General features: G+C 39.1%; 1 protein-coding gene across 4 annotated transcripts in view; it reads left to right on the forward strand.

The window, feature by feature from the left end:
* ptpn4a (protein tyrosine phosphatase non-receptor type 4a) overlaps positions 1 to 17,477 on the forward strand; it is an 85,802-nt gene that overhangs the window by 14,351 nt on the left and 53,974 nt on the right. Inside the window, exon 1 of one of the 4 annotated variants that reach the window (XM_037790319.1) lies at positions 5,783 to 5,905. The exons of 2 other annotated variants lie outside the window; for them this stretch is intronic. In XM_037790319.1, the coding sequence (XP_037646247.1) occupies positions 5,860 to 5,905 (46 nt within the window). In that variant the 5' untranslated portion in view covers positions 5,783 to 5,859. Of the gene's footprint in view, positions 1 to 5,782; positions 5,906 to 17,477 lie in introns of those variants that run through there. One more of the 4 variants, XM_037790320.1, reaches the window with a different exon arrangement.

Here is a 17,477-nt window from a genome sequence, read left to right on the forward strand (position 1 = left end):
CAGAATAGCAACCGGATTGTTAAGAGGTTAATAGTTTGTAATAAAAGATCGATACTTGACGTCCCTGTGTCAATAAAATATTGCAGCGCAAACTATCGTGATACTATGCTGTATCGATTTTTTTCTCCCCCACCCCTACTAGTGAGAGACTTTAATTTACTTTGGTTTCCGTATTTCTAAACCTTAAGTTTCCTGCCCTCTTTGTGTGTTTTTGTGTGACACTTGACAGGGTTATTTCTGGACCATCAACAGTTTACATGGTAAAACCTTGTTTTACCCGCTGCTTGTTTTGCTTGGAGATGTGTGGAGGAAACGCAAAGGGGTTCCATATCCAACTCAAACAGGAACATAAAGAGCAGTCTAAAAACACAGGACTTTAGTGCTGCTGTTTTTACTTCATACTGCTTCTCCACGTCAGGCTTGTTTTCTAGCCTTCCCTCCTTCTCTCCTTTATTTTTATCCTTACTGGTCTTGAATCCTTGTTCAAAACAAAGTTGTTTGTTGTTTTTGTCTTTCCATAATCTGTTTTAGTCAACAGACGTGTGACGAATGTAGGTGGGGCTGTGAGTGTCGTCACTGTGCACGTGCGATGATGCAGTAGAGAAAGTAAGAGTGAAAGGATCAACAACATGTGTAGAGATATCTGGTTACAAAGGCTGATGGGCATGCTTTTAGGAGGGTGTGTCCTTAACTCTAACTCACAGCCTGAGGATAGGGATGATCCTTTCCTCAAGCTAACTTGTTCCACAAGGACCCTTTAGTTGTATTTAGGAACCGTGAGACACTGCAAATAAAATGTATAACGTATATCGTGCTCATTACTTTATTTTATTTTTTTCTCTCAGTTCAATAGTTGGTCACTGATTTCTCACTGGGAGAAGGATCTTGAAAGTGCATGTGTGTGCAGGCTTGGCAATTGGTTGAAATGAATACGTTTCCCAGTTAATATTAATAAGGATATTTTAAAATATCGATTTATATCACAATATAGCAAATCTATGTTTGAATAGAAAGATTACAGGACATTCATGTGACAGAGACCTATCTTTGAATGCCAAAAAGCCATCACTTAAACAGATAGATGAAGCCGATAATGCTGTGTTGCAGCTGGCACTGCTGCTATAACTGTGTAGCAAAAAAAGTTGTCTTACCTTAGCAAGCTAACGTTAGTCATCCATTGTTGCTGTATAGCTGCTTAACACGACTGTAGCTAATTGGTGAGTTAAACAGGGACACGTAAGCTTACTGTATGTTGGTATTAAATGTGTAAGATGGATTGATCTTGTAGCTATAGACGGCTAAATTGACAGCTGACATGTCACATGATTTACATTAAAACATGGTTGGACTTCTAGATAACATGTTAGCTTGTTAAAATGTAAACATTGACTATTTGTAGTAGTATTTGTTAGTATTTGTAGCAACCTGGCAACCCTTTCAACATCAAAATAAAAATAAAAAGATGTAGGAAAAAAGTATTGTAAAGTAACTTGTAACAGTTCATTTACATTTTAAGTGTCCATTTAAAGCATTGATTAGTTACACAGCAAGTTGCTGAATATCAAAATATTGGATAGTATATCAGTGTCATTCTTTCAGTCCATTGACCTATTTTACTGTGTGTTTGCCGGTTAGCTATGTACTGTATCAGCTTGGTTTTTCTGTGGGCATTGGTCTAGATGTTTCTGCGTGTCTGACAGCCCTACTGGGTTTGCAGCAATTCACAGTTGGAAAAACAAATTGCAGTCTATGTGATTTTGCACTGTCAAGTCCTGTGTGTGTATGAGCTTATATACAGTGTGTGTGTGTGTGTGTGTGTGTGTGTGTGTGTGTGTGTGTGTGTGTGTGTGTGTGTGTGTGTGTGTGTGCGCGCAGAAAGAGCGCGCAAAACAACCATACCCTGAGAGAATCTGTGTGTGTCAGAGATGAGAACCTGAGAACAGGATTGTGTGTGTGTGTGTGAGAGGGAGAAACAGGCGGCCTCGCTGCTGTTTTCTGGGGCAGGCTATCAGGCAGCGAGGCAGCAGGGAGGGATAATAACAGAAGCTGTTACATTCTTGTGGTTTCTCTGATTTCAGCATGAGGCAGGGGGCTGGCTCTGGCTGACTCACGGCTGCTCGGCCTGCTCTCTCTGCCTCTCTCTCTTTCTTGGTCTCTACGCCAGCATGGAAGCTACTAGCAAGAGGACAATACATGACATTTCTTGGACACTTTAATCTGTGACACATTAATTACAGGACTATGAATCTATGCATATTTTAGCACCTCTTGCTCGAGCATTAACCTAGCAACTGATTAACACTGGCTAAGCTACTACTGTGAGCAGTGGCAGTAATTTGAGTTTGTTAGGTTTGTTCTTCAGGCCATTTGAGGGCAGATGCAACAGTTGAGGACTTGCCCTTGATATCCTGCTATATGATCGGTTGTGTTTCAATACAATTGCAGTGTATTGATTTTTTTAGGAGTTGATAAATTGTCATAGCTACATGAACGCAACAAACACGCTCTTTCATTGATAAACTCCAACAACAACAACAACAATACAATACAATTCTAGAAGAACGCAGCTGTGTACGCTGGTTGGAAGTGAATGGGATGCTATTGTGCCTATGTTCAATAGGAGCAAGGTGACAAAACAAAAGCATTTAGAGTGATTTCACAGAAAGAGTTTAGAAGAGTAGGTGTTCATCTGACATTGGAGTCCAGATAATCAAGACTTATAAACATCTGGGTGTCTTTAGTAGTAAACAGCCTTAAAATGTGTATAGTTTACACGTTTAGTGGAATAAAAAAGGCAACAATAGCTATTAGACATGAATCTAAACAGACTGCACTACTAAACGTTACTCCACAGCCAAACATTACATCATCAAACACTATATGAAGCCATCCAAAGTCAGTCTGTTTGTTTCTTGTGCTTTGTGGTCCATTTTCTTAACATTTCTATTCTCTACAACATTACGGATGTACTACATACTACTATATATAACAGCATTACTCCGGAGTTGAATCTGTTTCATTGGTTCATTTAAGCCCTCTCTTAGGTCTGGGGTTGCACTAATCTTCTTTTGTAAAATCAGATTAATGCAGAACAGGCTAAATGAAACACTGTCTAACCCATGTTTGTGAAACCTGGTTTGAGGTTGTTGTGTATATCAGGTCAGTGCTGCAGAGGAAATGCCATCTGCTTGGTAACATCACCACACATACATAGCTGTACTGGCCTACATATGTAACCTTATAAAACTACAAAGAACATGTAGTCCATGTACATTACCAATGTAATTTAAACATGCTAAATGCTACAGATTACATAGAATCAACCTAATAGCAATTGCTTAAATTTTTCGGCCTTTCCATGGCTTATGAAACAGTTTTGGTAGTATTTGTGCATGCAAATATACTTGTTTGGAAAGGCAGGGCGTTGATGTTTTGGTATGTTATGAAAATGTATACAACAAAGGCAGTGTTCATATCAATATTAGTTTTTTTTAAACATTACGTCCTGACTCGTACTAACAGCAATATTTTACCGTACATATTTTTTCCGAAATAAGGTCCCATTGGGTCCACCGGAAGGGGCGGGACTTCACCTCTCTATGCTCTGGCCACAGTTAGGCAGGTTGGAGTTATAGTTTGATAAGCTACAGCATGTTATTGTCACACTGACTGTATTCTGTGTCAAAGATACGCCTGCTCTATGAGAAAAAGGCCGTTACTCGCTACTGTGTCAGGACTTTGACGGTGCACTGTGCTGAGTGATGCTAGCAGAAATAACCTTAAAAAGCCTGATGATCTCGGGAGATTTTGTATCAGCTGTTTGAGTTGAACACATGAGCGTGCACCTCAGTATTTTGTATGAAGCAAACTGTGGCCTTGAAAGGGAATTCTGGCTTCATACCTCTCAGGACGTGCAAAAACCAAACTAATTGCCATCTCAGTATTTGTTCACCAGGAGAAGCTAACCTTATTTTCTACAGCGTGGAAACGTTGTACAGGCTGTGAGGTGATTGTCAGGTGGGCCCACGCTTTCCTGTTTTGGCCCTGTTTACCAACCACAATGTGTTCCACCCACCTCCATCTCTTCATCTTCACCTCTTCATACAACCAGTGGTGCAGAGACATCCCCTAACACCTCTCCCACACACATGCTTCTCGTTACATGAGCTCTGTAATACATTCAATCAAACTGTTTAATCATCAATTCCACTGTTGAATCACTTCTTCCTCTTTCTGGGCTTGCAGTTTATCCACCTTAAGGTTGTTAAGCTTATAGATTGTATATGTGGAGAGTTTATAGGTCTTCTATCTTGAGCATCCACAGTACTGCTAGCCACACACAACCCAAACAATTTAAAAATTACACCTGTTTTTTCCCCCAGCTGCAGAAACTTCTAGGTTTGAACCACAGCAGGTCAAAACCATGCTGCTGTCTGACGAGAAAATGTGACATAGAAAGCAACGTGGTAGACCAGACACACATTGAACCGCAGCAACCTTATGTTGAATTGTGTTTTTTTTTAAATAAGTCACACGAGCAGACTGTCGTTTGTTTCTAAGAGCTTACTGTTTTGACTTAAAAGATGGCGATCATCACAAAATATCACAGAGACAGAGACAGAGACAGAGACAGAGAGAGAGAGAGAGAGAGAGAGAGAGAGAGAGAGAGAGAGAGAGAGAGAGAGAGAGAGAGAAACTCATGCAGAGCTTCAAGTTTCATGAATTATAAATCAAGCAGAATCCCTTTTATCAGCAGTATCGAGGAGACTCTCTAAGCCTACAGTATGTCCCATCCGTGGGCGTATACACACACACACACACAAAAACTGTTTCTCTCAGAAGTGAACATTTGTGCTGAAGGCACCCAGACAATTAATTTTCAGATGTTTTAAAGCAGCAGATGTTGTGCACGAGTTTGATACATGTCCACCGGACCCAAACACCTCAAACAGGAAACAGCATGGCAGCCTTATTGTAAACTTTCTGTCCGTCAAAACAATCCACCAAAATCTACTTCTGAAAACATTTTAGGCGAGAAATAGTCTATGCCACTGCTGAGTATTGTTTCATTTTAGAACTAGATCGCCTAGTTTGACAGCTTGGTCCAAGTTTCGTGAGCCCGACGTGTCACGCTAGACGGGCTCATTTGCATAAAGTTGAATCTTTTCAACCCCCTCCAACTTGCCGCAACACTCCCACCATGCACTGGGCGACTGCTTCTCCTGCTTTCCATAGGAAATGAAGGGAAAGCGTTGAGGCGCCCTCCGTCACTGGATCTGGTGGAAATGTGCCATAATTGAGCATGTGGGTGTGAATGAGACAGAGTGTGTTTGAGCATGTTGTACTGCGTGTATACTGATGTGTATATATGATTAAAATATTAAATCGTGATGAATCGCAAATTAATCACACATTTATCTGTTCAAAATGTACCTTGAAGGGAGATTTCTCAAGTATTTAATACTCTTATTAACATGGGAGTGGGCTAATATGCTTGCTTTATGCAAATGTATGTATATATTTGTTATTGGAAATCAATTAACAACACAAAACAATGACAAATATTGTCTAGAAACCCTCACAGGTACTGCATTTAGCATAAAAAATATGCTCAAATCATAACATGGCAACAACAGCTGTCAGTGTGTCAGTGTGCTGACTTGACTATGACTTGCGCCAAACTGCATGTGATTATTATAAAGTGGGCATGTCTGTAAACGGGAGACTTGTGGGTATCCATCAACCCATTTACATTAACATATCTTGAGGTCAGAGGTCAAGGGACCCCTTTGAAAATGGCCAAAATTTAGCCTAAGTTTGGAGCATTATTTAACCTCCTTTGTGACAAGCTAGTATGACATGGTTGGTACCAATGGATTCCTTGATTTTCCCAGTTTCATACGATGTAAGTATCTTCACTCTAGCTTTAAAACTGAGCCAGTTACAACCTAAAAATCGCACATTGGGTTAATGCGTTAAAGAAATTATTGGCGTTAAAACAAATTTGCATTAACACGTTATTATTACGTTATCTTTGACAGCCCTAATATATATGTTTGTATTTTTGGTCGTATATTACCAAAGGTAGAAGCGATTTGTCCTCACCGCGTTCTTAAATGAGGTTGGTTTCCCTCTCCGCTTTCAATTGACACGTTATAGTAGTTGTGTAATAATGCAAATGTGTGTGTGCATATGTTACATTAACATAACCAACTGTAGATGTTTTAGCTGGAGGTAAGAACCCATCCAGATGCATCCAGGCAGGGATTTAAAGTGCTTATATTTTTTGTTTCTTTTGTGCATCCTATTGTGTCATTATATTCTATCTCTTCATCATTCCTTCAGTTTGTTAAATGTCTATAGTATAAATAGGCCTGCAGATTAGGCTGTATTGTAATCTTTCCGCAGAGACCTTGAGAACTCATTGTTAAATGTGAAAAATTAATCAGGCAATCTCTTTTCAGTGCCTGAGCAAGTGACCTTTTAGAGACAGTACGGCATTGATAATAATATGGACACATTTTAGTAAAGCTCCGATCAGCGGCAGGAGGTGCTGAGTTTCCTGGAAAATGACTGTTGCATTGCCTCTGAAGGATTAGGCTGATGATAAAAGCCTTTTCCTGGTACTCTTTCCTCAACTACCCGCTGCCGATCTCTCATTTTAAATGTCAACCTCGGTCTAATTCTGCTTCTCAGCAAAGAGAAAGAATAGAAGATCCGAGGCTTCTTCGAAAAAAGGCTTGAGTAGTGTGAGGGGGAGACGGGTAATGAACGAGATGGGTTGAAATTTGATGAGATGAGTTCTGATTGGTTTAGTGTAGGTCTGAACAGATATAGCCTCTAAGAATAGGAATAGAGGGTTATCCTGAGGGTGCAGGGGATTAAGGAAATCATGTAGTCATCATGACTATGTCACATGATGCTATCCTCTCTCTATCTCTTCCTAAGAGACGCCGGACAGATTTAGTTGCTTCAGTAATGCCAAAAATCATGCCTTAATATAGGGCAGCAGCACGATTGTGGCCAAAATGATAATCACGATTATATTACATAATATTGAGATCACGATTATTCATCACGATTATTCATTGATTTTAGGGACAAAATATTTTTATTGCACTTTCGCATAAAACATAAATAATTAGAGCTTTGCTTTCACTTCCTTGTTGTGCTACATCCCTCCTAATGTACAAATCTTTGCATCAAAATAAGACTTACGGTTCTTCTTCACCTGAATTCAGTGCATTTTCCTTTCTGCTCTCTGTTGTGTATTACTCTTCTTCTCTGGACTGCAGCGGCAATTTTCAGGAAAATATTTTCACAGGCTGCCGCTGTAGGGTGCATTGTGTAGCGGCATGACAGCTCCCTGAAAATGAGGCAACATCTTGATCGCCGGCTGGTGGCTGGCTGTCGGTTTAGGAAACGTTTGTTTTGATATGCATTTTCTATGAGCGGAGCACAAGTTTTAAGCGTCAATAATGCAATCAGGGTATTTTTTTGTCTGGCACTCAGAAATTTTGGCAGATCGAATTTTTTACATTCGAACACATCATGATAATGTTATAATTACCCTTCGCACAATTCTTTGTCCATTTTTTATTGAATAGAGCTTGAATAGAACCTCCGTTAACGTTAGTAGCTCTGTTCTTTATTTAGCCAAGCAGGACTGTGCTGCCCACCGGCTGCTAACAGCTAACGTTACTAACTCTCCTCCTGCCAATTTGAACATGGATTTGTTGTACACAGTGTAGTATTATCAGGGAAAAAATAGGGTGCGTCCCCTCTGGTTTATTACACCACGCTGCCGTGTCTCCGGTCCCAAACAAACTGAAACATGATACAGCGTGCGCATGCCGTTGCGTCATTGTGCATGCGTATTGTGTAACTGTGGGAAAGCATCAATGAGAGGAATCAATAGTCATGGAGGCATGTGATTCCAAGGAATCAGACAACTAGGAACCCGTTCTCAACGAGAATCTGATGAAATCATGTTCATTTAATTGTGGGAAGCCAAAATTGTGATGACCATTAATATTCGGTTAACTGTGCAGCCCTACCTTGAGTATATATTTATATTAACCTCATCCTATGTGTTGTTACCAGTAGCACAAGGTGCTGAAAGTAAAACACCGGTGTGGATTTTTCTGTTCTGAAAAAAACCCCCACTAGATTAACTTTGAGTTGGTTGACTATTTTATTCCATTAATTATTCTGCCATTATTATACTAACAATTTATTCTGCTAGTCTGCACTGTTCATTCATAACGTCAGTTATTTGCTTAAATTCAAGTAATTCGGTCTTCTTGACCCCAAAAAAATCTGTGACGTTGCCTTTCACTGAATTACAAAACAGAATGGCGGTGGAATAGTTTCATACTTCATGACAATCGGGTTCATTCACTGTGAGACCTGTATGACTGCCCCGCTGCCTTCAGGCCAAAGCTAGAGCTGCTCTCACATGATCAGCATCAAAGTGCTTAAAGCTGCGTAATTCCTTTCTTATTTTTAATGTTGGGAGTGTTGACACCCGAGAAAATCGCAGGTCCCTGATGCTCAGACAGTAAACTTTGACCTACAATATACACCTGCAGAACTGTATTGAAATATCATAATTTTTTTTTTTTTAGCTTTCAACAGAATTTGTTGTGGAGAACTGTGATCCTTCTATACAGATAGGCATGTAAACATCTATGTTTTATATGTGTGGATGCCATAGGTTACTGTGGATATTCACACACAGTCCGTATTGAAGCTTAAACAATTGAGATGCAAAAGAGCTGAGATCAACTCTCCCACACACATGAATATGCATTGTGCTTATGTGCACAGTGTGTGTGTTTGTTCTTTATGGTGTCAAGGGAGCTTTTACACTCCAATGATGGGAGGCTGATTAACTATATTGATCCTACACACCGTTAAACACACACTTGCTGAGAGCGGTGGTTAAAGAATTTATACCCTCCAGATAGATCTTTTATCAGAAGAATAACAACATGGTACAAAGAGAGGCTAAAGCTGCTTCTGAGTGGTGAAGGAGGGCAAATGTCAAAGTTTGTTTCTTATTGATTCAGCTTACTAGGGCTGTACCGAATACCATTTTTTGGGCTTTGATGCTTCGGCGAGTAATATATGAAGGTATTTGAAGCTTCACATGTTTATGCAATCAGAACAGTGGGATGCACATTTTTATTTATCACAGTCGCTGTAACATCCAACATCATAGCACTACTTTGAGAGGGCACGTACACTGAGAGGGTGCATCTCTTTGTAAATTAAATAAAGTATTGACTGAGTTAATCTTTGCATGCAAACTATTAAAAATCAATAGTTTTTCTGAGATTCGATACAGTATCCCAAAATATATCGTAATACATGATATTTTCTTACACCCCTACTCCACACGAGTGTTTAAAGCACAGTGCAGGTGGCTCAATAACTATAAATTGCTCATACTAACTGTCAATACTGCAGAATTGTCCTCCCAGGCAGGTTTCAAGCTCATTTTTAAAGTATACTGAAGTGAACTGAAACCACTGGTTGCTAGAAGGGGAAACGTCTGTTGACAAACTGGAAACTTTGGCCCGGAAATGCGCATTATCTAAAAGTCCATTGTGACTACATCACCTCAACTAGTCACTATACTTGCCCATTAAATGGTCCAGGTTCTACATACATGTTACTAGAAATAATTCACTTGATAATATTTGACTACAGACATTATTGTTTCTGTCAGGTGTAAATGTGGCTGTAGTTCTCAGCCATGTAGCTGAGTTGTTATGCCGCTAACCTATAGCAGCAGGGTGTGTGTGTTGTGTGTTGTGTGCGTGTGCGTAGTACAGAACACCTGGCCTCCCTGCTGGCGGGGCAGGAATGTGCAGGGTTGAGGTGGATGCGGGTGGAAATGTGCAGCGTGCTCAGAACACGACCCCCGGTAACATTTAAAGGTGCCGGCGTCAGCAGGAAAGGAAAAATCAGGGGAATGTGCTGCTTTAATCAAACCTGCATCTCTGTTTCTCTGTTTTTCTGTGTGTGCATTCTTGTGTGTGAGTGTGTGTGTGTGTGTGTGCATTACTGTAGAGAGGAGGGCCTCTTGTTATATAAATGAGGTAACACTGTCCCCACCCCTCTCATGTTTCCAATCTGTGTGTTCAGTTTAGCTTTTTCATTTGAAATTCCTTTAAATTTGTCCCCACTACATTGTAGTAGTGGTAGATAATGACCTGTATGTTTAAAAAAAATCCACTCTGACAAGCCAAGATATTATTTTATTCTTTTCCAACTAATCCATTAGTCCAGGGAAAATTGACTTTGAGGTGATACTTGCTTTTTCTTGTTGAGGACCTCCTTGCAACTTAAATTAATGAAGGTAGTATAAAAGACCTGTGTCAAATATATCTAGAGAGTGTCACATCTTTATAATAGTGGTCACCTGTGCTGCCTGCAGAGGTGGTTACTAGGGGTGTGGAAAAAAATGTATTCACTTATGTATCGCAGGATTTTTTATGATTTTGAAATAGATTTTTTTAATGCCAGAATCGATATATTTCATTTATTTGAGTCTATGCAGAGGTAGAAGGAAGTTACTGCTTTTATTGTTGTAGTCTGAGTAACCATTCCGTATCCGTCAACCAAAACAAAACGCAGCGAGCCGAAACAAAAAAGTTGAAAACGGCGGAGTGTCTGCATGGATACGACCTGCACCCGCATATTTTAAATTCTTTGATTTTTGGGTTGCTGGAAAAAAATGAATAAATAATTCCTGACAGTGACAGATATATTTGACCTCAGGACATCTCTGACTACGTACATGCTGGAAATCAAACATTTTTACTGTATTGATTTAGATATTTTCCCTAGAAGTGTATGATTCAACCTTTCCAAATGGTCTAGTGTTATAAAAAGTGAACAAAAGTCTTAATAAATCACAATATCGAATCGCATTACTTAAAAATCTCAATATATATCGAATCGGACCCAGGACTCTTGTTGTGCAGCACAACTTGAACACTGTGAATGAATAATTTTATATGTAAAAGTTGGATGTTACATGAAACTGCTGGACAGCACGACAGGAACCCGATCATATTCTGGTAGTTTATGTAGTGCCAGATAAACATCTAGATAGCATCACAAAATAATACGCATCAATTGAATTCAAATTTAATGTATTTGCTGTGTTTTATGTTCATGAATTTACAGAGGAGCAGCAAGTTGTTAGTTGCCGTGTTTGCTGAAAGCAGGAAACCCTTAAAATGTGGGTTTTCTCCACCGCTGCTAGCCAGCCATCACAGTGACATTTGTGCTATATGTAAATTGAAAAACATCAAGAGAAGTCAAAGTGTGCCTGAGGAAGAGCCTGGGTGTGTGTTCACTGTGGTTACTGCGGCGCTCACAGCAGTTATGATCATAATGCTGTTGACGTAAATCAGACAAAGGTGTTCACACGAAGGTTTCCACAGCTGGACGCTTTTCTTTCTCTGGAATATTTAGGACAGTAACTGAGAACATTAGTGGAAATATCACATTCCTAGGTGTTTTTATAAGCACACAACAGTTAGTTTATTACTCTGTTTTGGATATTTTCAAAAGAAACCTCTAGTTTTCCACAGTCTTTACTGTCATTATTTATGTGAGCTGAATGTTGTCTTGTAGACTGACAACCACAAAACTGTAAATTCTGTCATGCGAACCATCCAATGAAATATCCTCAGCTATTTGAGCTTTTGTAGTTGCCAGGGGCTAACGTTTTTGTGGAAGTCACATTGATTAGAGGAATGTGCTCCTCGCCGGAGGCTGTTTCAACAGAAGAGGTTATATAGAGAGGGAGTGGAGTTGTCTCTTTCCCAACTTGTCCACCTGTAGCCATTTCTAGTAAATCACAGTAATAGTTGGAAAAGCCTGACGTAACTCTTGCCACTTTTTAGAGTATCCAGAACAGTGTTTTACTTTCACTTGTTTCTTCCAACATGGAGAAAAATAATAATTAAAGAACATTACGCTCAATGACTGTGTAGAAAGAATGAATGTTACCAATACTTTAGTACCAAATCAATGCCAAAAATCTGAAAAGTTAGTTAACGTTAGAGGAGGTGCCATTGATTTACATTATGATGCATTCAAGCTCTATTCAGTGAGTATTGGGCAAAGGTAAATTCTAACGTTATCATGATGTATTTAAATGTAATCTTGTAAAATGAAACTTGAATAAATGTTGAAGTACATGGGATTTATTGTTTTACTTTTGTTTTTTACCGTGGTATCGTATTGGTATCGAGAATCGTGGAATTTCCCTGGTATTGGTGTCGACAACTAAATTTCTGGTATCATGACATCCCTAATAGCAACCATTGTTTTGCTCTTTGACTCAATAGAAAGAATGAATGTTATGAAGCCATTTGATGGCAGAAGAAATATCCATGCACATTAATTTGTCTCCTCGACTTCAGGAAATGTATGTTAGCAAGGTCAAGAGGGGAGAGAGAGAGAGTGGGGAAAAACTCAGGAAAACAACTGAGGAGGGGAGCAAGGTGATAAGAGAAAACTAGCTAACAAGCAGCTGTAAAAGAGAAAAAGGTGCACGAAGACGTATAGAAGAGGAGATTAGAGTGGAGAGAAGAAGAACATAGACGCTAATGAAGGCAAGGAGAGAGGAGAGGTGGATGTGGATATTATGATGGTAGAACATGTGAGATCCATCTAGAGGAGATGAGTGCAGTAGTGACATTGACCAGAATGAGCTGAAAACGCCCGTCAGTCTCCATTATCACTATCTTTGATTCAGTAGGAATCTCTGCGACAGGTGTTTTTATGAATGGCTCTGTGTGTGTGTGTGTGTGTGTGTATTAGTAAACGGCTTCTCTCTGCCACTGATGACTATAATTTGCATAATGGCCTCACAGACCGTACTGACAGTTAAAGACAGTTGGAGAGGAGAGGAGAAAAACAAGGAAAAGCTGTTATCAGGAGAAGTCTAGTGGGGCTTCTCTCATGTGGTGGTCCAGTCAGAATTAGATCTGATACCCGTTTTTTTAATCCTAGAGTTTCAGTACATTAGGACGCACTAGAAGGGTTGTGTCAGAAATGTGTCTACCAAAGCAGCTTATCTTCAACATCTTTGGTTGTGTCGAGTTTTTTCATAAGATGAGACATGTTGTTGTCTTGTCAAACACAGGTGTAATTAATAACATAATTAATCGCTGCATTGCTCTGCAGTAGCTGCTGGGCCAGATCCTTTCTTAATGTTATTAGTTCCACCTCAGGCTGGGGCAATATGACGATATATATCATAAAAATGTCTATCGTATGAATTTTTCTATATTGTTTCTATCGCGATAAGGCCAGGCCCATATTTCTTTCTTATTTTCTCTATTTTTTCACTTAAAACTGTGATGTTAAGTTTGCACTTAAGTTCAAATGAGAAAATACTCAGTACTTTTCATTTGTCAAGCATTTAATTCACACATTGAGTATACAAAAATGGGCCTTACCATTTGGTTCATTTCATACAGACTATTTATTTGTGATAGAAGATTTTGGCCATATTGCCCAGCCCTGGTTCTACCTGTGCTTTTTCTGCTATGACAAGTTAAAGAGTCTAATATAAAGAAAAAAAGAGTACTCTAATGATAACAGAGTTATCAGCATGGGTGAAAAGAAACATGCAGTTAATTTTATTCCTGCTATATTTGCCCTAAAATATCCTGAACTTCATGTTTCTATATGTGAAATAAGGCACATTTCCTTCAACATGACAGAAAAAGTTATTTGAACTGAAATAACATATGCTGCCGTCCTACCTCTAAATCCTTTAACCTGTTAGCTTACTGATTGACTCACCTAGTTTGACCCTTGCGGCGTTCAGTTGGATAATGTTTACTGTAGGTCTACTTGCAGTGGCGTTGGCCCTCTGTAAATACCACAGGAGGAAACCTAGTGGAAGTGATAGAAGAGTTTTCTGAACTGCAGCTCTTCAGATTTAATGAAATGATGAAGCTTATTAACCAGTTTCCACCCTTGCCAGAAAATAAGCAGTCACACAATTAAAAGATTTAATTTCAGTTTTTATGATACAGTAAGTGATTGAGAAGGGGTCGGGGCTCGGTTGGGAAAAGCTGCTAAACATGATCATTTTAATGGAAAAACCACCATGGTTAGCAAATGTTAATGGAATAGTCTCAGTATCATACATTTATCTTTCACTGAGGTCTTGTACAAACTGCTCACTGTCCAGAAAATAAAGTCATACAGACTTTTTTTTGTTCTCATAATCCATTTTCAGATATACTAGCATAACAAAAATAATATCAGGATAAAAATTAACTAACACACTAACTACAACATTTAACAGCAGTTCAACAACAGCTGCAACAAAAATAAATGTATAAAGTTTCATTGGAATAGCTATTCATAGTTATTAGAAGACCGATGTCACAATCAGAAGCTGCAGTGTCTGACTGACCGACACACAACTTTATTTGTTGCAAAACAGAACAAATGCACAAAAGTACAAATGGAGCATCTTAAATGTACCCTGTGGAGTTTTCACAGTAAACATGGGTTTGTTTACATTTTTATCACCGAAATGGAGTTCCTTTTGTTGTTCCTTTTTGCAGTCAGAAGTCAATGTCAAAGTGACTTTTAGATTTAGTATCAAATAAGACACGCTGCCTTGTTTGTAGATGAGATGGAGAACGCTAATGTGGGTTGTTGTTGTTGTTGTTGTTTAAAGTCTGTGGCTCTCTTGTGTGTCTCTGGCTGTTAATCAGCTTCATCCAGTGAAAGAACAGTGAAAGTTACTGCTTTCCTGTTCACTGTTGTAGCACGTTTTTACGTCGAAATGAAAAATATAAGGCAGCTGAGAAGAACTGAATTGAACTCTCTAGTTTTTGTAATCAGTGCAGTCGGGCAGGCTGACTCAGGCTTTTCATTCATGCACTTTATTCCATAAGGGTTCAGTGAAGTTCAAGCAGAGGTTTGCAGACGTGTGCAACTTTTTCAGACCGAAGATGAGAAACCCGACATGACGTTCTCCTCTCATAATAATCACTACAATTGACTTATTTACGCTAACTCTTTTTAAAACTTGAAACACACTTTCTAAATCACTTCACTGAAACTGAGGCCATGTGCTATAATTCAAACTTGAACCAAGAAGTAGCTCTAATGGACGATTACAATGCAAGTTTTTCAGCAATAACTGGACTGTAATGTCAGTTGTTTTTGGTAGGGGTGGGCGATATGGCCAAAATCTTCCATCACGGTTAATCTAATTTTATATCCCTGTAACGATTTATATCACTGTACAGTAATTGTTCTGCAAATTAAATTAAGAAATGGTTTAAAATAACCATACCGTTCTTCATCACATTGATTATTTTCTTCTTTTATGTGCATACAAACAAAACCCTTGAGTTAAAAACAAATGACTCAAAACACTTAAACCAAAATTCTTTCTAAATGATAGCTTTAAGGTTCCTGAGAACAAGAGTTTCAAGTGTTACAGATTTTAAGGTTAACAGGTGCAAATGAATACCAGCCTGACTTCAGTCGGTGCAATAAAAAAATCACACAAATTTGAATTTTAGAGGATACCAAAAGAGAAAAAGACTTGACTTCTCCTGCAGGATTTGCTCATCTTTCAGTTCAAAAAGCTGACAAAACACTGTTGGAATAAACTACAAACGTCTGGTAATATTTACTGCCTTCAAATGGAGTCGTGTTTACCGTGTTTACCGTGTTTACCGTCTATATGAATGCCCCCCTCTTGTCGTATTCACGACCTTGTAAGTGGAAAGTTTCTGAAAGCTCCGAGTTCACGAGTTATGACGTGTTTGCTGACGTTGTCAGAAATGGCGGAGGCCATGGAAGTACATTTTTTGGTACATAATAAGTGAATATATTGTTATTTTAATTGTATATTGTTTTTCTTCGTAATTTTATAATATGTCTGAGGAAAATGTTGATATTCCCAACGGCCTCATCTTTTTCCTCTGTCATTATGCCTTTGCATTTCCTGCATTATAACGACTTAACCACTTGAACGCCAAGCACATGATGTACACAACTTCCCATGTTGTAAACATGAGCTCACGAGTTTCATTTAAAGGCACCAACTGTAACCAGACTTGTTCCTCCTCTTGGGTTGGTCGCGATGCCTCCTCCTGCTCTACTTTACTCTCCTCCTCCACATCCGCCCAAATCACGTGACCTTGCGAGGTAGCTGGATTTGCGAGATCATTGCTACCGCGGTGGAAATGGTATTGCCAATATCTCAAGCGGTGGACACATTTCTACCGCCGCACGATTTACCGCCCATACGCTTTTGGTTTCACAGTGGTGGAAGTGTAACATATAAAGGTTGGCCTGCTGCAAAAGCATCTTAACACCCAACCAAGCCTTTTTATTGTATCTGACTGCTGGTGTTGTCGTTTTTTTATGCATGTGCTGGTTTGGCAGTAGACCAAGACAAACATTTCAACTACACCATCAACATAAAATCTGAGTTTTCTTAATAAATGAATTCAGAAAAAATCAACTCTTCTTTTCTCAGAGCCTTTAGCAATCCGATTACAAGCTGCACTGTATGACTTCACCATCAGCCAGGGCCACATATGGCTATCCCTAAAGGAGGTCAGAGGTCTTTTGCTGCCCACATTCCTTAAGCTGCAACTTCCCTGGTACCCCTCCTCCCCTACACACACACACATTTTAAATGCTTTGTTTGAATCTGTCAGTTACACACACACACAGAGACATGAAACAGCACTCTGTCTGCTGCTGTTGTTGCCCTACATAAAATAAGTAGTATTAAAGGGATCATGGGGGGTGACCGGGTGTGGGAGGGGGAGGAAAAAAGGGTGCGACACCAAACATTGGGAGGGAACAGGGTGGCGAAAACTGGGCAAAGTTCAATGAGGGCAGGCGTAGGGGTCTAAAGAGGGACATCATATCTCAGAACATACTGTATATCACTAGAGCAAGTCTCTGCCAAACAAAATAATCAAATCACAGAATTCAATAAACATTTATCATGCCTGATCCTGTCTCTCAATATGCCAGTGAGCTAAATGTCACCTCGTCACTACTATCATCTTCATATTACAATCCCACCCTTTACCCATACTCCGTCTTAAACCGTTAAAAAAACAAACACCCCAAGGCTGTATTTTTTATGTTTCTGCTCTATGTCTGTCAGCTCATTGTTTTCTGTCATTGCTGATATTTGCCTGTTTACATACATTTTTTTAGTAATATTGTTATCTTAATGACTAAGATTATGAATATGATTATTATTAGTATTAGTATTTGTCTTTTCCTTCATTACTGCCAAATCACCCCAATATTTACCTATTATTATAAACATTATTTAATAATTATATGCTAAAATATCATATAATCGTTAAAATATGGCCCTTAGGCTTGAGAAGAGCTGTGCGCTGCTCTATTATAAACATTATTTAATAATTATATTCCGCTAT

This window comes from Sebastes umbrosus, chromosome 13, assembly GCF_015220745.1.
Source record: "Sebastes umbrosus isolate fSebUmb1 chromosome 13, fSebUmb1.pri, whole genome shotgun sequence".
In the NCBI taxonomy this organism is placed as follows: domain Eukaryota; kingdom Metazoa; phylum Chordata; class Actinopteri; order Perciformes; family Sebastidae; genus Sebastes; species Sebastes umbrosus.